General features: G+C 48.3%; 3 protein-coding genes across 6 annotated transcripts in view; 1 reads left to right on the top strand and 2 right to left on the bottom strand.

Annotated features, from left to right (window-relative positions):
- The window catches only part of LOC122363250 (ribosomal oxygenase 1-like), a 29,939-nt gene extending 27,239 nt beyond the window's left edge, over positions 1-2,700 (top strand). For all 4 annotated transcript variants that reach the window (XM_043332291.1, XM_043332290.1, XM_043332292.1 and 1 more), the window contains 6 exons: positions 35-247; positions 606-725; positions 1,147-1,274; positions 1,558-1,675; positions 1,940-2,129; positions 2,405-2,700. In XM_043332291.1, the coding sequence (XP_043188226.1) occupies positions 35-247; positions 606-725; positions 1,147-1,274; positions 1,558-1,675; positions 1,940-2,129; positions 2,405-2,494 (859 nt within the window). In that variant the 3' untranslated portion in view covers positions 2,495-2,700. The remainder of the gene's footprint in view (positions 1-34; positions 248-605; positions 726-1,146; positions 1,275-1,557; positions 1,676-1,939; positions 2,130-2,404) is intronic.
- A 498-nt stretch (positions 2,701-3,198) lies between these two features.
- Positions 3,199-6,680, bottom strand: LOC122363238 (putative cyclin-dependent serine/threonine-protein kinase DDB_G0272797/DDB_G0274007). Its single transcript, XM_043332251.1, has 5 exons — positions 6,221-6,680; positions 5,662-5,748; positions 5,095-5,270; positions 3,475-3,662; positions 3,199-3,357 (listed from the first exon to the last, which is right to left on the bottom strand). Exons 1-5 carry the CDS (start codon positions 6,397-6,399, stop codon positions 3,199-3,201), a joined length of 789 nt encoding a protein of 262 aa, XP_043188186.1. The 5' UTR covers positions 6,400-6,680.
- Positions 6,681-7,206: 526 nt separating this feature from the next.
- LOC122363233 (multiple coagulation factor deficiency protein 2 homolog) lies at positions 7,207-21,105 on the bottom strand. Its single transcript, XM_043332244.1, has 5 exons — positions 20,786-21,105; positions 14,946-15,146; positions 8,741-8,834; positions 8,133-8,229; positions 7,207-7,545 (listed from the first exon to the last, which is right to left on the bottom strand). Exons 1-5 carry the CDS (start codon positions 20,863-20,865, stop codon positions 7,415-7,417), a joined length of 603 nt encoding a protein of 200 aa, XP_043188179.1. The 5' UTR covers positions 20,866-21,105; the 3' UTR covers positions 7,207-7,414.
- Between the last annotated feature and the right edge of the window lie 1,330 nt (positions 21,106-22,435).

Below are 22,435 nucleotides of genomic sequence, written 5' to 3'. Positions count from 1 at the left end.
ATCGAACAATCTCCAATCACTCTTGTGTTGCCAGGCCGGGCGAGGAGCTGGCGCGTGACTCATCTGGCAACTTCCGGCCGGAGGACGTGACGTCGCCGCCGGTGCTGGAGGTGACGCTGAAGGCCGGTGACCTGCTGTACTTTCCTCGGGGTACGATCCACCAGGGCCGCTCTCTGCCCGACGAGCACAGCATGCACATCACCATCTCCTGCTACCAGCACGTGGCCTGGGCCGACCTGCTGGAAAAGTGAGCCGCCAGCTGGGGAGGGGTCGGGGAGGTGTCGGGGGAGGTCGGACTCACCGGGTACTGGCTGGATATGGGGAGACGTTGACTTTGTCACATGCTCTGTCGTTACATTTCCACGTCGTGTAGGTGCCCGCATGCCCTGCATGTGTTTTGTGCACTCTTACACACAATTCCATGGTTAGATTGATTTGTGCGAATATAACTTCAAAGTCATCATATAACATTATTTTGATTTGATCTCATTTTCTTCGCTTGAATATAGCATGCCAACACGTCTGATCTTTGACAAATGTCATTTTGCCGCGCCTCATGTTCTACCCGTGCCCTCCCTTTACCCAAGTGTGCTGGTTCTCCGCAGGATGGTGCCCGTAGCACTACAGACGGCTATATCTGAGGATGTGGAATTCCGCCGCGGGCTGCCCGTCGGATTCCTCGGCCACGCCGGCATCGTGAACGACGAGAGCTCCTCCACTCAGAGGTAAGACGCTGATCGTCAGACCCGGGTACTTCTCATCCCGGTGGGAGCTTAGAACTTGTCCACCCAACCGAGGCGTTAGGAAGGGAAGCCTGAAACGATGTCATCAGGCAGTCCGAAGAGTTGAGATGCTTGGGAACCTCACTCGTATAATCTGAGAAACGGAGTCTACCTTTACCACAGGCCGGGTGTGTTCAGCTGTTATTGGTATGCACATGGTCGATGCTTAACAGCTAGCTTAAGCAATGAACAGATTTTAGACGTCGTAGCAATCTTCGTAAATAAAACACCATGATCTACTGTTTTTGTTATCCGCTAGGCTACTTTCAGACAAGATCTGTGTTGCCCCTTTCACGTTTTACCCTGCCCCACCCCGCCCTTATCTGACCCGTCTTCCTATGTGTCTGTTTTGCTGCGGCCACAGGAAGGAGCTGCTGGACACTGCCCGCCGGCTGGTAACCCGATTGGCTGACTTCCTGCCGGTGGACGCAGCAGTCGATCAGATGGGCAAGCAGTTCATGCGAGACGCCCTGCCACCCTGCCTCTCCAAAGGTCAGATATTATGGCACTCAAAGGACTGAAGGTCGAGGGATTGCATTGTCCTTGGCATTGGTGAACTTACAGTTGTGGGGATGATGGAATCGTCGAGGTTAAATTCCTGTAGGCGATGAAAGTCGAATAGGGACATTAGGAGTTATTTGTATTTATGCTCGAATGGACATTATTTTATAAAAGCACATATTCATTTTGATTCAGTGATTTACCAAGGGAGAGCGTCACGATGTCGCCTCGCCGGACTGGTGACGTCGACCGTAACCTGTGGTTGCGTTTTCAGACGAGAGATGTCGCTCCGTGCACGAGGACGGCGAGCGGTGGGCGGACGGCGCCGTGCGCGGCCAGGCTACCATGGACGGCTCCACCGAGATCAAAATGATCCGAGGAAACGTTGTACGGTCAGTAGTCAGTACCGAGAGGAAGGGTCCGTACTTCATGGTCTTCTCTGAACTTTGGGGGCTAGGGGAGTGATGGGATAGGAAATTATGTGCGGGAGGTCTGGTGGGGGTGACCACCATTCAGATCCAGTCAAATCAGAAAAGTATGAATGAGGATGGGGATGAGCTGATCCTGCGGAAAGCAAGGACACTGAGCGGCTAGTTTCTCATGCTGTATGTCGCCCTGCCCTCCGTCCGACCTCTCCCCTCCCTCCCTCCCCTCAGACTGGTGAACGAAGGTGACGAGCTGCGGCTGTACCACTGCCTGGAGAACTCGCGGCTCTACCAGGAGATGCCCGAGCAGTACCTGGTGATCGGCGACGACGAGCAGGCCGACGCCGTATCCGTGCTGCTGGAGAACTACCCGAAGTACACCGCCATCGACCTGCTGCCCGGCGCCGAACCGGAGGCCAAGGTATGTGTGGGAGAGTGGAGAGAATGAATAAGTGGTCGAACTTCTTGCATGATAGTCAGCCAAAGTGCATTGAATGCTAGATCCAAGAGTGCTAATCACATTCGTTCTAACAGAAATCGGTTCAAGAAGTGTTCTGTCATTATAACTTGAGAATGGTCACTGCGTAATTGAAGTGAGATGTCACACCCTTTCCCTTAATTTCCACTTTAAACGCAAACGCTGCTGTCGACATCGTATGCTCTGTCGCTGACGCTAGTTCCGTTTGTGGCCGACAGGTGGCGTTCGCGGCGGCGCTATGGGAGAAGGGGATGGTTGTTACGCGGGCACCGATCACGGAAGAAGAGACGGACAACGCAGGCTCGTGATCGGGATTGAAGTGCTGGCCTTTCATGTAAGTTTCTCTGAAGAGAGATAAATATGCGGAAGGAAGCAGAAACTTGTTTGTGATTTTGTTTTTGAGACGGTGCTGCCGGCTTTGCGATGGCTGGCTTGAGTGGTAAAATAGCTAAGGGTTTGCTACGCTCGTTATATCGCGCTACCTTTAGGTAAATAAAGGTTCGTTTGTAGAAAATGTGTGTTCCGGCGTGTAGCACGTGCATCAGGGGGCTAGAAAATCGACCGATTCTAATTTCTATGAAAGAGTGCCGAAGTATTTCGAAACGCGCATTTCTTCTTCAACCTTTAAAATATTAAGCAATGTGACTTTTGTACTCTGAAAAGTTTTTTTAGCTCCCCAATCTTTTCTAACAATATTTGCCGTGAGTCATCACGGGACGATTGGTGCACAGCGCATACATCTAACTGCGTAACGCCGTGGACTGTTAATTAAAAATACGTAGCTCGACATGTACATATGTGCGGGGCGACGCCACCAGAATCTGTTCCTTAAAAATGGCATTTTTCACACTGGCATGTCTTAACACAAGCATTCAACCCCGAAATTGCCCAGACCTCCAAATGGCTAGCTTTATTCGATGGACGAGTGACAACTTATGCGGAAACCGCTGGCTGGAACATTTATTCAATCGTATAACCATATATAACCTATAGTTGACGCCCTCCGGCGTTGTCAGTGATGTTCCTGCTGGCCGTAGTGCTGCTGCGGTACCATGGGCGGGTGCTGGTATGTGTTCTGCTGCTGCTGCTGGGGTGGCGGAGGGGCCACCGGTGCTGGCTGCTGGTAGTACTGCTGCTGCGGCTGCTGCTGCTGCGGCTGGTAATACTGCTGCTGGGGCAACATCGGCGGCGCCTGCTGCTGGTAGAGCGGCTGCTGGTGCTGCACTGGAGGCTGCTGCTGGTAGACATGCTGCTGCTGCTGCTGCTGTGGAGGCGGCGGGGGCGGAGCTTGTGGCGGAGTTTGCTGCTGTTGCTGCTGCTGTTGCTGCTGCTGCTGCTGGTCGTCGTGATGCTCCTGCTCCTGGTGGTGGTCGCTCTGCTTGGTGAACATGTTGACAGCGCCCGAGATGTACTCGGTGTAGTCCAGCTGGCCGTCCTGGTTCCAGTCGAACTTGTCCAGCGTCTTGTCGATTATACCTGACAACAGGAACGGCCACGGTTTCAGAACAAGAGGCAAACGCTACTACCTGACCTTATACACGAGTGTCCCAACGCATAACGTTGCCTTGATAAGATTACAAAACCAATCGGTCGCACGTTTCAAACTATGTCATCCGGCACAGCATATCTTCCAGCGCTAGTAACTAGCGCCATCTAGAGACATTAATATCATTACATTTCTGTTATGCGGTGCAGCATGCGTACAACACAATACACAGGCGTTCATTCAATCAACACCTACGCTTCCCGGCTCCCACACCTCTCGTGGGAGCCGCACATATCGACCGTTGTGCGGCGGTGTTACTGTACGCTCATAGGGCTCGCCAGGACGAGATACCGTCTCCCATCTGAAACTAAGCGACTGCTTGTTGAGGCGCTGGTGTTCCCTCATGTGCGGTATTGCTTGTCTGTCTGGGGAGGCTGTACCGCAACACAAAAGCGTCGCGTTCAGAGGGTCATAAACTTTGCCGCACGTATTGTCACTAATGCACGGTACCGCGATCGAGTGACACCTCTGCTGTGTGAGCTGCGATGGCTGCGAGTGGACGACATGATCCGCGAGCGCGATGCAGTGATGGTCAGAAGCATTCTGTCAGCCGAGCATGTTGCAGAGGAGCTTCAAAGGAATGTCGTTCGCCGCTCCGATGTATCGAACCGCGTCACTCGGTCATGCGCGGACGACCTGCTGCAGCTGCCGCAGGTTCGGACTGAGTTCAGTCGCCGCTCCTTCCTGTTTCGGGCCATTAAGACATGGAATAGTTTGCCTTCGGCGATGCGAGCGTCGGCAGGAGATGGTGTTCATGGCTTTAGATCTGAGCTGGTTTCTTATTTGTCACACAAGTGAGCGGTGCATCAGGATCTTTCCGCCCTACGCTTGGGTTTCTTTATTCGTAGTTTTAACCAATGCCTACTCGTATATTTTACAGTGTTCATTGTGCCATGCTTTTAAGTTACGAGTATGTATTTTATTATTCACATGTTCATCGACGTGGCTGCTGGAACACCCACTTTGTGGAAGCACCGAAATACATCATTCATTCATTCATTCATTCCCGCCTGCGCTGCAACTTATTCAACTTCTGTTGATATTATTTTCGCTTTCAGTCCATTACCCACGTTTTCACTTTATGCATTCATGCACGTTTTTATCCACCTTTTACTTACTGAATTTCTCGCATCGGTCTAGTCTCCGTTGGGGCCCAGTCCGACCGACTTGCCCGCAAATGTGTCCCTCCTGTAGGTTCCAGCTCTCGACTGCTCACAGTAGCACCTCACCTGAATCGCCTACAATAGGGGCTATTGTGGGCTAGTCGGGAGAGGTGGAGAGGTGACTCGTGACCTCACGTCCACCATAGCCCCGTCCCCCCCCCCCCCCCCGACTCGTCCACAAAAACGCCCCCTTACTCGCCTGCAATGGCGTTCAGTAGTCGGGCGTTGTAGTCGGCGTCGTTTGCGGCCGCCTGCCGCACCTGCTCTTCGGTGGCCTCAGACGTCAGGTGTGTCACGTGGTACGGGTTGACGTGGAACAAGGAGGCCATTAGCTCCAGACCGTCCAGTGCGCTGTTGTGGTCCGTGTCGTGCTGTCTGGGAACAGCAGCGGGAGGTGACAGAATGAGTCTGCTTTGTAAACCTACAGGCTATAATTTTCATTTTTAAGATATTGCATCCAAGGTTGGCTAAGCCAGAAGAATTGCGATTTGCGAACATATACAATCCGAGTAATTTTATTAGTTGAGCACTGGTATCGATTGGTAGTGTCCATGGGCTCGCTTTGGCTAGCTGTGTGTCTACTCTTTACTTTCAAATTCTATCTCTTGAGCGATTTTATGATTTTTTACGAATGCAGAATGGACAAACGATGAGGAGTGAGGACATTAAGTATCGACTCGCTGTAGTTTTTTTAGTCGCTGAGCGGGTACCAACCTACGTCGGATAGTTGATAAACTAATGAAGATTCATCTTGGCCGCGTCTCACCTGAAGAAATGATACTTTTCTTCCTCAGGAGTCATCTTCTTCTTGTCGTCTTCCGAAAATGCCTCCTCCAAATGCTCTTTGACGTGCCTGTAAAAGTTATTTTTGTTTTGATTTCATACATGCTGCTGTAATACCACACCCACTCTTCCCCTTCCTCTGACAAGAAACGCGACATGGTGGGATCGCCTGCTTCGTTATTCAATTGGTTATGTCACGGTCATTAAACTTCGTCGTACACATCTTTTCCTAGAGCTCCCAACAGATGCTGAATCCCATCACCCATTCCCACACTTCCCGCCCCTCAGATCTGCTCATCCTCTCAACTGCTATCTTACTCCTCGATTCCGATTCCACTAACTCTTGCCTAACTATCCAGTCATTCACATCCCACCCTTCCCACTCCCACACTCCACTCACTCCCAACTCGGCACTCGCTCCCGCTTGCCACCCACTCTCCGTCCTACACACTCCTCTGCCACTCACTCTCCGGTCATTCATCCCTCGTCCTTTACATCCCCACTCTCTACTCTCTCCGCTCTGCAATATCCCCGCCACTCACTCCTCATCCTCGCCCAGTGTCTGGAAGATGTCATCATCAGCGTGCTCCTCGCGGTGCTCCAGGTCAATGTGTTGGTGATGGTGCTGCTCGTGGTGCTCCTCTTCCTCGTCCCACTCGGCCGCCGCGGGCACCACCGTCACCACCAGCAGCACCACCAGGACACACCATATCGGCACCATTCTAATACGGGATGCTATCACTAGGTTATTGTAGTCGCACTGGGCTGTGTCACTGCTCTCTGGAGGTCGTTACAGCTATAGCTTCTCGGCGCTCCCCGCTCGGATCCTATCGTGCCACTCGGCCTCGTGTGTAGGCAGTTCAGCACAGAAGCCACCAGGGTCTCCCGTGTAGACAGCTCGGCACGGGCTACTGACTACTTTGTTGTAAACAGCTGGGCACAGAGAGCCACTAACTGCTCCGGTGTAGGCAGCTGGGCACAGAGAGTCACTCACTGCTCCCGTGTGGGCAGCTGGGCACGGGCTACTGACTGCTCCCGTGAAGGTGGTTCAGCGTGAACAGAGGGCCACGTGTTCATATGTCAATGGTCGACGTCCGTCACCGACGCCGTACGGGGGGGGGCGTTGCCCGCCTGTCACGTCACCAGACGTCACATCACACCACGTCACGTCAGTGGGTTCATGTCAGGGGAACTGTGGCGCTGTGGCAGCCGGGCGGTCACGATTAGTGATCGTCAGTCGGGCGTTAGTGGTTACTGATCGTCATTCAGTCGGTAGTGATAAGTGATCGGTGGCCGGATTCGTAGTAGTGACTAGTGATCGATCAGCTTAGTGACTAGTGATCGATCAGGGCGGTGCTTATAAAGCCTTTTTGCCAATGATGGAATCAAACGAAGCTTACAGCGGAGAGAAGTCGCTGAAGAGGAGCTTACAGCGGAGACAAGCCGTCCAAGACGGTTGGAAATTATATGAAGAATCGGGATAGTTCTTGAATTAATCTCATCCCCCCTCCCTTATCTATGGCGGTTGTCGTGGTCGACACAATATATTTCATTCCATTCGATGCATTTGTACAATGGGTACAGTATACAGCATGAACTTTTACTATCATTTTTAACAATCACTTCCAATTTGCTTTGGTATCAACAATATCATGTGGTCAATGGTCACCTTCGGTTTCCACGCAGACAATACACGAGGACGATATGCGTAAGTGACAAAAAAAAAATCACCACTGTCACGCCGGATCTTGCATATGTTCGTCGTTTTGTCGTTGCTGCGCCCGCCGGTTGACCAGTACATATTCGGGGTAGCTGAGGAAGCCGTCCTTGTTTAGGTCTCCCTCCCCGAGAACTCGATCAATCACACCTGGGAATAGGCGAATAAAGTACTATTCACCTCACCCTGCTGATTACCCTTACAGATGGATGCTGGGAGTTATTTGATGTCTAGGCTATGTTAATACACTAGCAGGACAGCACACGGTGACTACTGGTCATCGCAAAATTCGCCACTGCATTTCCTTGGACCTGCTCCCGAAAGTTACAAATCGAATAAGCAAATTTGAATATTTAGGTATCTTCTCTACTAACTCCTTATCATGACAAGTTAGAGCTGATTTTTGGTCAAAAGTTTCTGCGTCATTGAGTAGCGAAACGCCAGCGGGAGAGGTTCGCACCTATCACCCCACGCCGTCTCTGCGTCACGAAAAAATGCCCGAAACGGCAAGGTGTAATTGATGGTCAGGTATAAGTGAAGGGTATAGTCAGAAATTTGGCATCGGTGAAATTGTATAAAATTAACGAAGCATTGGTACAGTATTGCACTAAAAATAATATCGCATTTTGACCACACCATGGATGTTATCTCATCCATGACCACACTCAGAAGATTTGTTAGGTACTTATGAATAGGGAAATTAAAATTCATAGAGCGTTTGCGTTGATGTAGCTTACCGACGTAGAACTGCGCTGTTGAAGGAACGTTGATATTCCCTTGGTCTTGCTCTGAATCGCTGTCGGGTATATCTTCGGTGGCTCCCATGTTTGAAGTCTGCCGAACGTTTAGTGAGCATTAGAATACCGGTGTCGTGAAATATTCTCCGTTAACAATGATGCAGATTGCAGATCATGTAGTGACTTGCATTCTACAGGTTTAAAATATTTGAGCTGTGAGCTTAATCACTTTTCTTTTTTACCTTTCCACCATTTTTATCTTTTCCGAGATCTCTGATCTCTTGTTGAAAGCTGTGTAGGTGTACAGTAATAGGGGCATAATAATGTTGGCTATTCTTATAGTCCTTTTGCATACAGGCTGATATACATTATGCATGATACAATACGGGCTGCACCTTTAGGTGTTGTATAGTGTATACGCTGTCATTTAGGCTTTACATTACAATACATATAAGCATCTTATGTGCACACTAGCATTTATTTACACTAATAGCAACTTTAGAAAAACATGCGACCTTTCTGTAATTTACGGCAACAAAAGTCAAAACCCAGGATGAGTGTTCCTAAGCAAACAATACACCGGCTGACTCCCGGGAAATGTCCGTCACCTTCTCGGGCGCGGCGTGCAGCACGGCCTTCAGCATCTCCATGCCGTCCAGCGCCTTGTTGCCGTCAAAGTCGTGCGACTGGAAGTAATGGTATCTGAAGAACGGAAAGAAAGACATCGGTTTACGATAAGAGAGTGAAGTGAAACAAGCATCTAAGATGCAGCCGTTCTTACTGAAACAACAATTATGTTGTAGGTACGAACTACGAGTACAGGGTGGACCAAAAAGGATGGACACATTTTGAACTCGCATAAAACATGTGTTATTGCATGCAGGTGACTGAAAATGATACCAAACGAGAGTACATTTCGTGGAAATTCATAATGACATCTCTCTCATCTGCTTCCTCTCGTTTTCAGTCTCCCACAGCAAATGTTCGAAGAGGCCACTTTTGCGAGACAGGCAAAGAGCGGCCCGCCTCGCTGCTGACGCGATAGCCCGATGACACATGTCCGCTGGTTTGGCTTGCACAACCTTGGTGATCACTCTCTTCAGGTAACAGATGCCTTTAGAACCTTCCTTGTAGACCTGGCCTTGAGATGACCCCACAGGAAAAATCCATCGGGGTCAGGTCAGGTGATCAGACAGGCTAGTTCCGACAGACACTGCGGGATATCAGCCGGTCACCAAAGTGGTTCTCGCTCCACTTGAGCATTGTTTCGCGATGTGAGGAGGCGCACCGTCTGGCTGGAATCACATGAGGTCCATGTGACTGCCGTACTTCGTTTGGGCTCACTTCAACAACTTCTTTAGCGCCGCTTGGTAGCGCTTTTGGTCGTCAGCCACGGTGTTGTCGCTCCCATCCTCGAGCCGAAGTGGAACTGGTCTGTCTGTCTTCTCATCTGACCTATGGATTCCTTTCCTGTGGAGTCATCTCAAGGGCCAAGTCTGCAAGGAAGGTTATGTAGGCCTCTGTTATCTGAAGAGAGCGATCACCAAGGCTGTGCGAGTCATACCAGAGGACATGTGTCATCGGGCTATCGCGTCAGCCGGCAGGCGGGCCGCTCTGTGCCTGTCTCGCAAAGGTGGCCTCTTCGAACATTTGCTGTGAGAGACTGAAAACGAGAGGAAGCAGATGAGAGAGATATCATTATGAATTTCCACGAAATGTTCTCTCGTTTGGTATCATTTTCAGTCACCTGCATGCAATAACACATATTTTATGCGAGTTCAAAATGTTTCCATCCTTTTTGGTCCACCCTGTAAGTAGATGTCGAAAAAAAATTAAAGAATCGTCTATACTCGTCAGCGCATGCATTCACAAGCCTAAAAATTTGCGTCTAAAATCTGTCCATGCCTCTTCATCTTTGCAGCTTGGTGAAAAATGAGATGTTTTCAACGCCAATCACCAATTATTCATGTTCAATCAGTGCATGAGCAGTGAGTAAGTGAATTAAATAGGCGTATCCTAATCGGCCTAAGCGATTTTCCGCTTCCGTCTGTGGCCAGCGATCGGCAGAATGACGTGACAGCCGGCAGTGCTCCACGATTGTGGTAGCTCTATGAACTAGAAAGGGAGTGAGAAGTGAAAGGGAGGGGAGTAGAAAGGGGCAATCACAAGGGAAATGAAGAAAGGTGGGAGAGAAAGGATGTGCCGAAGAGAGGAAATTAATCGCTGGAGCCTTTCTTGGGTAAGTGAGTGAGTGGGTGGGTTAGTGAGCGAGTGAGTGAGTGAGTAAGTAAGTAAGTAAGTAAGTAACTAAGAGAATGAGTGTGTGAGTGAGTGAGTGAGTGCATGGGTGGAGCTTTTCCAGGGAAGTTGGTGGGGCAAACAGTCTCAAACCCACAATGTCCGATTGTGAAGTTGAATAAAATGCCACACTGAATCAATTCCTATCATTACAGATATAATATTTTGCATTAAACAGACATTCCAAAGCTCTTCAATGCGAAAAAGATCAATTTGCAAAGCAACAAAGTCTTAAAATCAGCTTAAGTTGGTGGGGCAAAACGCTTATTGGTGGGGCAAAATACCAAGTTGGTGGGGCAGCCGCCCCACCAACTGTATAGGAAGCTCCGCCCCTGAGTGAGTGTTCGAGAAGGTGAGTGAGTGAGTGCTTGAGAAGGTGAGTGGGTGAGTCAGTGAGTAAATTTGTGGGTGGAGTTTGTAAGCGTCAGTAGACTAACAAGTAGGCTGGTAAGCAGCTGTTTCGAGTTAATAGGTAAGTTAAGTTGGTAAGTAAGTAAGCAAGCTAAAAGAAAGTAACTAAATGGTTGAATGATAGCGCAGCTGGAGGTCTGCTCCAGTATTCGATCACGGCGTTCATGGCGTCTGAAGACAGCTGTCTGTGCGTCAGACGGGCGCAGATGGCGGTACGGTTCGTATTGATCTCGTCTGAGGCGGCGTCCCCCAAGGAGCGGCTGCCGGACAGTGGCTCACGTCTCACACAGCTGCGCCCCAGACAAGGCGAGGCCAGAGACGGAAACTCCGACCAATCAGAGCGGAGCAGAGAGGACGGCCTGAGGAGGGCGGGTGACTTAGGGGAGGAGCCCCCTCAAGGAGCCCCCTCCCCTTCTTTCGCAGATGATTCATGGGTGGTTCGTTTTACCGTGACATTTTTGACATTTTTTTCGCTATTTGAAAGATATTTGCAAGGAAGTTGTTATATAAAAATTTGCAGACTGTTAAATGACTCTCAATGTCTGCGATTGTTTCTTCTAGCAATGCTCCAGTTCAATCTTGACAGAAATATTTAAGTAAGTTGGTAGTTGTCCGTAAAAGAGCAAATTAAAAACGTGAGCAAGGATTACCTAAGTAAGATGAGCGGGTCCTACAGCGTTCCCCGGAATTGACCAAACACTGTTAATCAGCGCATAAGATAGGGGAAAAACAATTGCACTTTTTTCTTTTTATCGTCCGATATAGTCAACAAGGGTAGCCTCGAAATGGTACTTGTAATAGACACGCTAGCTACAAGATTAGCCGACAATTGTAGCTAAATGCCAGACGATGCTGGCTTCAGTTGTTTTACGGGTCTCCCGAAACTGGTTGTAAGACGGTTTTCATTGACCTCTTGCCGGTGGATACAATAAATATTTTCGATTAACTTTGCATCCAAGCTGTTTCCAGGCCATAAGGCGTTCTCTCCCAAAACCAAAAATTCTGCCTACACCACTGTTACGCTGTTTTTTTTTTTACATCTGAAGTGGAGAACCTCCATGTCTGAACATGGCGTGACCTTTGGGTTCCAACAGATTTGGTTTCCAGAGCAAACCTGTTTATGGCCATTCAGTTCACGACAACCAGTTTTTGTAATGCTTGAATATTACCGCAGTAGCAATCTGTGTTAACGGTCGTCTTTGGACATCACGTGAAGCTGAAGGAGCACACCGTGGCTCCTTCACACTTTGATTTTAGATGAGTGCCTGGCCGTCTCGGCTGCTGGGGCGTTGTCACCATCTGACGTCCACACACGACTTTTTTGTGTCGCTTCAAAGGACAGAATACCTTCGTAAGACCACAAAGTGTGTTTCCATTCACTTTTTTGTTGCATATATTATGATTTATGGCTGCTTTGTAGCGATTTGCGCTGTCTTTCCGTTAGTTTTGGCATATTTTTCAGATGAGGGGCCCCAAATTCCAAAATTTTGTCGAAGATAGTGGTCAAAAGTAGACTGATGTTTCGTAGCTAACCCTGATCTGTCGTTTAGCTTGTTTTCGGGTAGATGGTTGGTTGGTTGGCGTTTGTTGTCCATGACATGGTAACCACCCGCTTGACGACTGGTGCATGCTCCTTTTTAGTCGCGCCCAGGCTTGTTGATCAGGTTATCTCTTGCTCTCTTTGGCTTCGCTCGCTGATATAACTGCGGTTTGCTCACCCCTGCCTGCTTGCAAGTGAGCTGCTGGAGCTCTCCAGCAAGAACTATGCCGAAAGTCCGTTTACGAACTTCAGAATTGCACTTTATTCACCATGATTGCCTTTTGTTTGCTGAGGCTGAAAACGAAAAGGGACTACTCTTTGCTGACTCTGGATAATAACTGACTCGAGTCGTGACCGGTCACAAAAAAACACACAGTCTCCAAACTCGATAGCTAAGGTATGTCTTATAAAAGTATGATGCTCGTATCTATTTAGAATCGAGCGCAATCGTACTTTTAGCCAGGAAATAAATGTTCGGTCCATTCTGGGACACCCTGTATGTCTTTTTCTTGCCGGTCTCTTTTCTTGGTACCTAGTATCTATGCATTAGTAGTGTGAGTTGCCGCAATTTTAAACACACTCGTTTATGAATTCGATGAATTTCTAAGCCCGGAGAAGCTGGAAATGACCTTTCGGTAGCTCCGTACCCAAATAAAAGCTTGACGTTGTATCTCGAGCAATATCAGGTAGCCTCCTTAGTTGTTAATCGGCAGAATAATATTTTTTGAAGAAGTAGCTTTCGCCTTTCGAAATCCAAACGTATTCCTTCATTCTAAGCAAATAAGGCATAGGGTGAAGTCGTATAAGAGTACGCACTTACTGGATTTTTTGCTCTCATTTGTTAAATATTTGAAAGAAAGAAATCGCAAATATAGAATATCAAAGTTCATTGAATTCGCCATCAACCCATGAGGCAACGATCCTTCAGCGTAAATGGAAGTGGTCTAAAACTGACGTTTTCTGAACCGCTGCTGTTGCGTACTCTTACCACATGGGGTGTGTAAGAGTACGCACACCATGCGGGTGGAGTACGCAAGCATATAAACACACACCTATAGCAGCTTTTACTGTCCAAATGCCTAACATCAAACTCAGAAGACATTTAATTTAATTCTAGTATCAAAAAAGAAAAAAACATAAAATAAATCTTGCATTTCTATAAATCAAGAAATAATCAAGTCATGTGACTCTAAAAATGTACAATCAAAAGGGAAAATAGATCGTATTTAGAAGAATTTCAGGTACGCATCTGCCTCACAGTGCTCCATTGATGATATACCTACAAAACAAACGTCATTGAGCGATACATCAATAATTTGATATTTCTGTATATTCGATATAATGTATAATTCTGCGTACTCTTACCCTCATGAACAGTGCGTACTCTTACCCTCCATGCAATTCGCGCACAAAACAACCCCGAAACATTGTGCAAAACTTCACAAACAGAATATTGCACTGCACAGTAGGTATCTCCCCAGAAACCTCTCAAGTTTCCCACAATAATCACAAAAATGTACCTTATCTCAACTGCCAAGTATCAAAATTATTGTACCATACCAAAATAATATCATAACGCTCCAAAATAATATTCATCGCGTTAAACTCAACAGCGTCGCCGCACAACGCCCACGTTCCGTTGGTGACAAACACGCACTGGCGGCTTCATGTCACTTCATGAACTCGACAAACCCGCGTTGCTAGGCAACCGAACAGCTGATGCGTGCTCTTATCGCCCGCGTCCTCTTACCCGCCCTTACCCTACCTTTACAAGTTATTCTGATAAAACTGGATCACGTGTTGAATGTTCGACGATAAACCATGGGTAATACCGTCGAGTGTGATGATCGGTTACCTGTCGCTTGGATACCTACTCAAGATATTCCCGAACGAACTTAGTCACGTGTATATTTACCAGTGATATTTCACAAAGGCGGCGAACGAGTGGGCGCAACATTGAGCCCTAATATACGCGCACATGTGTAAAATAGACTTCATGTGACCCGTGTCAGCCACCCTTCTAACCGGTCTCTAACAAAGTAACTAGGTACCAAATTTGAGCGTAAAAATCATGTAAGGCCAACCGTTTGTGAGATATAAAAACGACACCCTGCGCTTGCACCCTTGCAAGTTGTGCGCTACACTTGCGCTTAAACTTGGCCCTTACTGGCTACTTACGCGAGATTAGCTCGAGCTAGTCAAAATGCATCTTTTAGTTGTTAAAACTTAATCGCGATGCTAAGTTTCAGCGCATTCAGATCAGTCAATGTGGATGTGCTGTAAGTGGGAAAATTTTGCCACACTTGGCTTGCATGTGGCACATGCATTTAAACCAGGCATGCGAATCGAAATTAGTTGATTTTATGATTAAAGAGATTTTTATGTAGATGGAAGAGGACAGTAAGCTGATTGGTCTAGCGGCTGCCGAATTATAAGGCTGTTGTTAGCTCTAGGGGAGGATGGGGCAACTCATGTATTTATTCCTTACCACCCGTCCCTGGTCCATAGCCCTACGCCCTCAGGTTATGACCAAAGGCCTGGGTCCATTGCCTTTGGCCACTCACCTGAGCTCGTCTTCTGTGAGATTGGCCACACTCTGCGGATCTATGGCTCCCTCCAGGTGCTGCGTGACGTCCTCTGAGCTGGCGAGTACCGTTCCGCTGTAGTCGGTCCCGCCTCCCTCACTGTCCTGGGAGTTGGGGGAGACGGTGGATGGACCGCCCCACACCAGGCAGGCTAGGAGAGCGACCAGCACCGCCTGCAGCCTGCCAACGAACGGAGCTCACGATAAAACAGCGAACCTTACGAGAGCGACCAGCACTCCTTGCAGCCTGTCAAGTGCTAACGAACGGAGCCCATGATAAACTAACTGCATGAGGACAGGCTGAGTTTGCCCATTCCATAGATTACAGCCTTTGGAGGATTAAAGGGACCCTCCCACATTCAAAAAAGTTTATGAATTGGCATGAAAGTGATGTCGCTCGGTTCAGAAAGAGCGAAAACGAATATCTACCAAATTTCACCGAAAAATATTCACCGGTTTTCAAGATATTAGACTTTTACTTTTGTTTACTTTTTTGGGATCTCCGCTGTTCCTAGCGACTTTATTTGGAAGCAATAGTTTGGCAGCTGAAAGTGCGGCACTTATTGCGCGCAAAGCAGCATATACCACCGCGTGCTACAAAACGTTTTAGTCAAACATTTAAAAATCGTTAGATATCTGCGCTGACGTCACACATTCAGAGGGGTATTCCTATGCATTAGCCCCTCTGAATCAAAATGCTGCAATTTTGAAATTCAATATTTTCGATTTAAAGGGACCCTCCCACCTTCAAAAAAGTTAATGAATTGGCATGAAAGTGATGTCGCTCGGTTCAGAAAGAGCAAAAACGAATATCTACCAAATTTCATCGAAAAATATTCATCGGTTTTCAAGATATTAGACTTTTACTTTTGTTTACTTTTGGGATCTCCGCTGTTCCTAGCGACTTTATTTGAAAGTGCGGCATTTGTTGCGCGCAAAGCAGCATATACCACCGCGTGCTACAAAACGTTTTAGTCAAACATTTAACGCACGTTCGAAAGCCTGATGACGTCATCAGATTCCCGTAATGGTTAAGAGATAGGGACCACGCTGGTCCCACCCTGCAAGTAAAGGGAAGAAATTTCTTGAACACCATAAAGCTGCGGGGGTTGCGACCAGGATAAATGGTGGTTTCTGAGCCTGGCCGCAAACTTGGCTATCTCAACTCAAAACTAATGTTAAGGTGGGAGGGTCCCTTTAAGGCATTTCTCGATGTTGTGAGTGCCGAAACCGGTAATTGTGAGCCAGGGACCCCATTTTGGCTATCTCAACTCAAATCTAATGTTAAGGTGGGAGGGTCCCTTTAAAGTGAACATTCAAGTGCTGATGTATTGCGTATGATCATCATAAAGGCCGCCCCACACTGGAACTCGCACACGGGTTGCGAGTTTGCGGGTTTTGAGTTTGCGGGCATAATACCTACTAATTCATAGTGATTAAGCCGTTCCCTTATGGATACTTCATAAACGCAGTGAAGCCGGTACACCTTCAGAAACTTACATATAGTCGCAATACCAGCGCAACGAACCAAAATTCGACTCCAACGAAAAACCCGCAAGCCTCGCAGAACTAGCACACCTCGCTGCGAGGAAAATCGAAAGTTGACTTAAAACGAGCTTTTGGAATGCGATGTTAGGTGGCTCGTAAGCTAAAAACATGCAGACTCGCTTGTTACATAGTAGTGTGGGTCACTCAGCTTAGATTGTATGATTTGATTTTGAAGAAACCCGAAAAACCAAAAACTCGCAACCCGCATGCGAGTTCCAGTGTGGGGCGGCCTTTAGAGCACATTTTTACACTTTAATAAAAGTTATTGGTATTGCAGATGTGGAAATGCCATACACAAATTTCGATCCGTGTATTCCTATTTTCAAGAACCACTGAAAAAATGTGTTTGCTATGGAGTGTGTAGCGCAAGCCAACATATAAAGCGGGATAGAAAACCATTGTTTGCATGATTTAGTAAAATAAGATTATTAAAACTAATTTCTTTCGAGTTTCGACTTTGAATAGAATCAATGCCAATGGAATAGAAACGACTTTGAAACCTAAAAGTGATCGGGAGTCTCAAAACAAGCACGTCAACATAAGGTCAGTTCAGTTGCTAGAGAAGAGCAGACCTTGCGCGATCAAACTCCTGATATAGTCAATGAATGGCTCACAAATCCCGTCACTGCTTACAAGCGTCGCCGTCAACTATGTAAAGCCAGTTGTCAGACTGGCGTTAGGTAGCACCACTCCTGACCACTCCACCTGTGCTGCCACACACACACTTATCACAGTCATCGGTATTCATCACCACCTAATTCGACATCGGCCGCGTGCCGCCAACACAAGCAGCGTTCTATCTCTGCAAACAATCTACCAGCGATGAATAATGTATGTTTGCGCGCGTCAGTCGCTCAGAGGGGATGCGGCTGGCCGGGCCGAGCCGGGGCAGGCCGGGATTGCCGACGCCGCCCCGCCTGGGTCTGCCGGTCCGCCGAGGTCCCGGGGATGCCGGCCTGGCGCGGCGTGGACCCCTGTCGCGCGCACATGTCGTCCTTTATCGCGGCACCGCGGCGCACAATGGCTGCACTCGCGGCTCCATTCTTCCGGCAGCTCGGCGGCGGATTAGCGCCCCATCGGATGACACCTCCGGCGTACGGCGCCCCCTCTCGCCGGCCCCCCGGGGGCACGCCCCCGAGCGATGCGCTTTGAACGCCCCTCTATCTGTTACTGTACAAAATCCCGACCCTCATTAAGCCCGACAAATCTATTACAGGTCTCCTGAGTCTATTAGGAGCACATTAGTAGTTTGTCCGCACTTTAAAGGGCCTTAGTCTCCCCTGCAGAGGCCATCTGTCACCCAGGCAGTGGACGGGGGAGGGGAGAGCGACATGGGAGGGAGGGAGGGCTGAGGTGAGGAGGGAGGACACGGAAGGCGACATCACGTGGCAGACCTATGCTCAATCGAAATATTGCACGATTCAACGCATTTCGAATCATATCACACCGAACAGCAAACCTCACCCATGTCCGACAGGTCCAAATAGTAACACCCCTCAATGCTTACCATGAAACTCCGGTGTTCGGTCACTGCCACTTTCAAACTGCCCCGGGCAATGTGACAATGTTGCAGCCTGGCTGCGCACAGTGGGACCACGACGGCGAGCGACGGCCATTAGCGGCTGACACCTGCGCATCCTTGCAGCATCGACCACCAATCGGAGCTGGGTCGCCATGGCAACCGCGAGTGGCTGCCGACGCCGCAGCTCGTCGTCGGCACACAAATGCCGCAGACTGCAGAAACTCCCTCGGGTGAAGGGCTAAATGGAAATGAGACTTCGCTTTCACTGTATGAGCCGCGAGCTGAAAAGCCGTTTCAGTTGAATCTAGCTGCTTCTGAAATGCGTGTATTTGCCTGAAAATATGGCTGTGAATAGTTGAATAGAATGAAACTGTAAATCCTAGTTTATTGTGCCATTCATATGTTTTTAACCATCTTTTCGTTTTTTCTCCATCACGGAATACGGTACCCGTCCACTCATAAGGCGTGCAAATAAGTTCTTAGGATGCCTCCAATAATAAAAATAATATCTGTACATTCCGTGCTATCAGTCGGATTATAAGCCTCGACCCCGAACGGTGTGCTCTAGCCGCTCGGACTTCGCCTCCTGATCACGCTAGATTTTCTCGGAATAACGAGCGTTCTGCGGCAGAACGCTCCTCAGTTTCGTCAAGGGCAGAACTTCTGCTCTTGACGAAACTGATGATATCCATTTGGAGGCTATTGGGTCACCTTCCAGCTCATGTCAATGGTCCAAATGACGGGATAGGTAAACGTAACCATAGATAACAGGAATATGTTATTCATGTTATCTATGTCGAAGCCTGCCGAGGTTTTCGAAGTGGGTTTTATAAGAGTTTCCGTTATTTCCATTATGAATTTGAATTTGTTTTGACCAGAATATTTATTCATGCAATTGGGGTGGGTCACTCAATATTTAGTCAACCAGTAGGTTTGCCTACTGTCACTTTTTTAACCCGCGCCGGGCCGGGGGGACACCCCCCCCCCCTGCGGTTTTTCGCAGATATCTCAAAAACAGCGGCGCTCCGCGCCGCTGTTTTTGAGAAGAGCGGAGCGCCGCCGTTTTTGGCACACCTGTTCGTGCATCTTTTCCGCACATGTTGTGAAAATTTCAGACCCAGGTTGCCTTAGGTAAGGTCACCAGGTCACGCCAAGTGGCCTCACCTCAGAAAAAAATAAGAATGCTCGGCATAGCTACACGGATTGATCGATTGCCTTGAAACTTTCAGCGATTGATAAGAGCAACATTATTTATAAAATTTATATCTAGGAATTTTGATATCGGTGACCTAAGGTCAGGTCAATAATGCGACCTCTCCATTACCTATAAGTCAATGGGAGAAAATTGAAAAGCGTCTGTTTTGCACGAACGCTATTTTAGACACTCTCAAACATCGAGATATAGGTATAACTGACACACTGAACCGGAAAATGGCAACTGTGACCCCTCGTTATGTCCCCGAGGTCATCTCAGGTCACGAGCAGAATCTAACAGTTTTTCGCTAATAACTTCTGATAGACGCGTGCTAGAGCGCTGAAAACGCCTTAGATGTATTCTGCTCGACGTTGCGGATCGACTGATATGCGACATGACCTTTTCCGGTCAGGTCATGACCTTGACCTGAGGTCACATTTTCAGGTTGACCTTTCTAGGTCAAATTATAGTTCATTCGACGCGTCTCGACGAGAGGAACACAATGCTGGCAAAAGTAATGTCATGGCTCTTTTGAGTCAAAAGTTATTGCCGATAAACGCTTTTCGTAAAAACGGCTATTTTTGGAGTTTTTGCCCTCTGGAGGCTAAACCGTTGACCTGAGGTCAAATCTGAGAACAATGCTCAGAAAGGTCTGAATAAGGGCTATCGAATGCGCTTTCCCGCGGCGCTGTAGCTCTATCGGTTCCCGAGATAGTCTTGGCAGTTTCCAAAATGTTGAAATAGTCAACATTTTACCTTTGGTGACCTCTGGTGACCTGACCTTTGACCTGACCCAAAAAATGACTGAAGTGTTTTCGTCCTTATTTTGGATGTTCTTTCGATTGCCGCTTACCGCGTGTCGCTACGTGGCCCAGAAGCCGAGTTAGAAGGGGGTGTTCAGACACACACCCCTTCCCTCGGCCCGGCGCGGAATCTCGGAGCACCGGCCCGGCGCGGGTTAAGTGACAGGCTTTCCGCGAGCTATCTGATCCAAGGGAACAATACTGACAGCTTCGCAACAGGATGTTGTGTTGGCATTTCCTCATTACAAAAAAAAATCTGGAAACGCTCAGATGATGTGCGCTTTGTACTGCGTTAGCATTCACGTCGAATCTCTTTTCTGGCTAAACATGGTCTCCAGGAACAGGTCACTGGTGGAAGGTCATTTGGATCACGGTCACACCATTTTCCGGAAGGTGTCATGCAGATTATCTCCAAGGTACTGATTCTTTTGTCTCGATACCTATGCCGCTTAATTAAGTGTGTTATTCGTGCAAAATCGAGAGGGTCTGTTCGACCCCCTTTGAGTGCCAGGGGATTTTCTGTAACTGCTCGTTAAAAGGAAACTACACGCATTTAATCTAATAATTTTGATAATATGTGCAAGCTTTTGGAGATCGAAACACTTGAAACAAATGCAGCGTAAAACATTTTTAATGCACTTAGAAGCTCGAGCCACGAGTAGGTACGGCACTTGACTACGTCTCGCTTGAGCATATTTTACTTGTCTACTGATTGAAAAAAAATGTTAGGAATAAATGAATATGTTACTTACATCGTCTCTCTGATTCCTGGAAGTTCCTCGAATGTTTCGGGATTTGGTTTCTTCCTGGATACGTAGACAGGGAGAATCATCAACAAGGAGTTGTTCGGCTATGATTTTGATCGGTGGTGAATGTGCACAACGCTTATACGACCACTACAATATTTGTAAACAGGAGTATCAAAGCTTAACTTAATTTATTAACACATTTCGTTCGTCGTTCGAGCATTTTTTTACAATGATAGCAAAGGTTTGCACTGTCTTCGTTCGCTTTCATATGAGTTTCGTTTGCGTTTTCGATTTGCGTTTGGCTTGGCCATGGCTTGGCAGACATTTTGACGTTTCAAATTGTTGCAAAATGAAAGATGTCTCGAGATGATCTCTATCTGGGATCCTCGCTTCGTCTCGCTATTAAACTGAGCTCGTTTACAGTTGCTTGCATTCTCTACTCCTATCGCACTCTTTTAGAAAGTGTGCAATGCAACAGCATGGTCCCGATTCACCGTTGATGATGACTGGCAACATTAAATCAGCGTCCTCTATGCACGGTGTTGCATCCGAACAGAACTTTCGAGAGCGTATTTTTGCCTCTTCCCCGGGAAAGACAAGTTTTCAGGAAAAAGTAAATGAACATCTAAAACTTCTTTCTATAAACGATGTTCTTACATCAGCTTTTTATTTTCCTGAGCCAGTCCGTCCGCTCAGCTGCCCTGTCTCCTGACCCAGTAGGTCCGCTCAGCTCTCCTGTCTCCTGACTTGAGCCGGTCTGTTCTCTCAGCTCTCCTGAGCCGCTCAGTTCCCCTGTCTCCTGAGCCAGCCGGGCCGCTCAACCCTCCTGAGCCGGCCCATCCGCTCAGCTCTCTCGGTCCGCAGCGGACGGGACATCCCGCGGGAGCCAGCAGCCCGGACCCGACATCGATTACCGCCCGCCGAGCACAATGGCTGGTCGCGCAAGAGGCGGCACCTGTCGACGGCTATTGTGGCGCGCGCCACCCGTCTCTGCGGCAGGTGCGGTGCAGTGGCGCGTCACAAAGCGCCGCTGAGCGTCACATTCGCGCCGGTCGCCCGCTGTTGTCACGTCCAGTCGCATGGAAGGATGGGCGGGCCGAGTCTTCGACGGAGTAGAGGAGAGGAGAGGAGAGGAGAGGAGAGGAGAGGAGAGGAGAGGAGAGGAGAGGAGAGGAGAGAGAGAGAGAGAGAGAGAGAGAGAGAGAGGATAGAGAGGAGTGAGTGAGAGAGGGATGGTAGACAGTAGACACCGGTCGTAACAGTCCAATAGCCCGTTGTGTGAAGTGATTAGGACTTAGGAGTGTTATAAAAGCGTGTAAAGCATTGTATAAACTCGTTTTTAAGAGTGGGTATCTGTATGTAGGAATAATGACAAAGAATAGAAACTATTTTCCATATCATCAGGCATCATCAGCGCCAAAAGCTGCCACAAGGCTGGCAGCATGCATAGGCGGCGGAACGGGGGGGGCACCGGGGCCCCCCTTGAATTCTGCAAGGGGGCACCAATAGCAAGGTGCCCCCCTTAAATTTGATGTATTAGTACCAGGGGCGGATTCGGGAAAACTCCAAGGGGAGGGTCATGAATCGAAGTGGTGCCCCTACCTATCCCCAAAATTAAAACCTCAACGGATTCCGGCCACTTAGTTTTGGTGG

This window comes from Amphibalanus amphitrite, unplaced genomic scaffold (genome assembly GCF_019059575.1).
Source record: "Amphibalanus amphitrite isolate SeventyFive unplaced genomic scaffold, NRLGWU_Aamphi_draft 000611F_arrow, whole genome shotgun sequence".
NCBI lineage: Eukaryota > Metazoa > Arthropoda > Thecostraca > Balanomorpha > Balanidae > Amphibalanus > Amphibalanus amphitrite.
This window is presented reverse-complemented; position numbering and strand designations above follow the sequence as displayed.

What these genes read in the sequence shown, in the direction of transcription:
- LOC122363233 (XM_043332244.1), bottom strand. Translation starts at nt 20,865, where the DNA reads ATGATTCTCCCTGTCTACGTATCCAGGAAGAAACCAAATCCCGAAACA. An exon ending in CCAGGAATCAGAGAGACGAT is followed by an intron (nt 15,147 to 20,785) that starts GTAAGTAACATA and finishes GTTCGTTGGCAG; the next exon opens with GCTGCAGGCGGTGCTGGTCG. An exon ending in CTCACAGAAGACGAGCTCAG is followed by an intron (nt 8,835 to 14,945) that starts GTGAGTGGCCAA and finishes TCCGTTCTTCAG; the next exon opens with ATACCATTACTTCCAGTCGC.
- LOC122363238 (XM_043332251.1), bottom strand. Translation starts at nt 6,399, where the DNA reads ATGGTGCCGATATGGTGTGTCCTGGTGGTGCTGCTGGTGGTGACGGTG. An exon ending in ACACTGGGCGAGGATGAGGA is followed by an intron (nt 5,749 to 6,220) that starts GTGAGTGGCGGG and finishes TAACTTTTACAG; the next exon opens with GCACGTCAAAGAGCATTTGG. An exon ending in AGCAGCAAACTCCGCCACAA is followed by an intron (nt 3,358 to 3,474) that starts GCTCCGCCCCCG and finishes ATGTTGCCCCAG; the next exon opens with CAGCAGTATTACCAGCCGCA.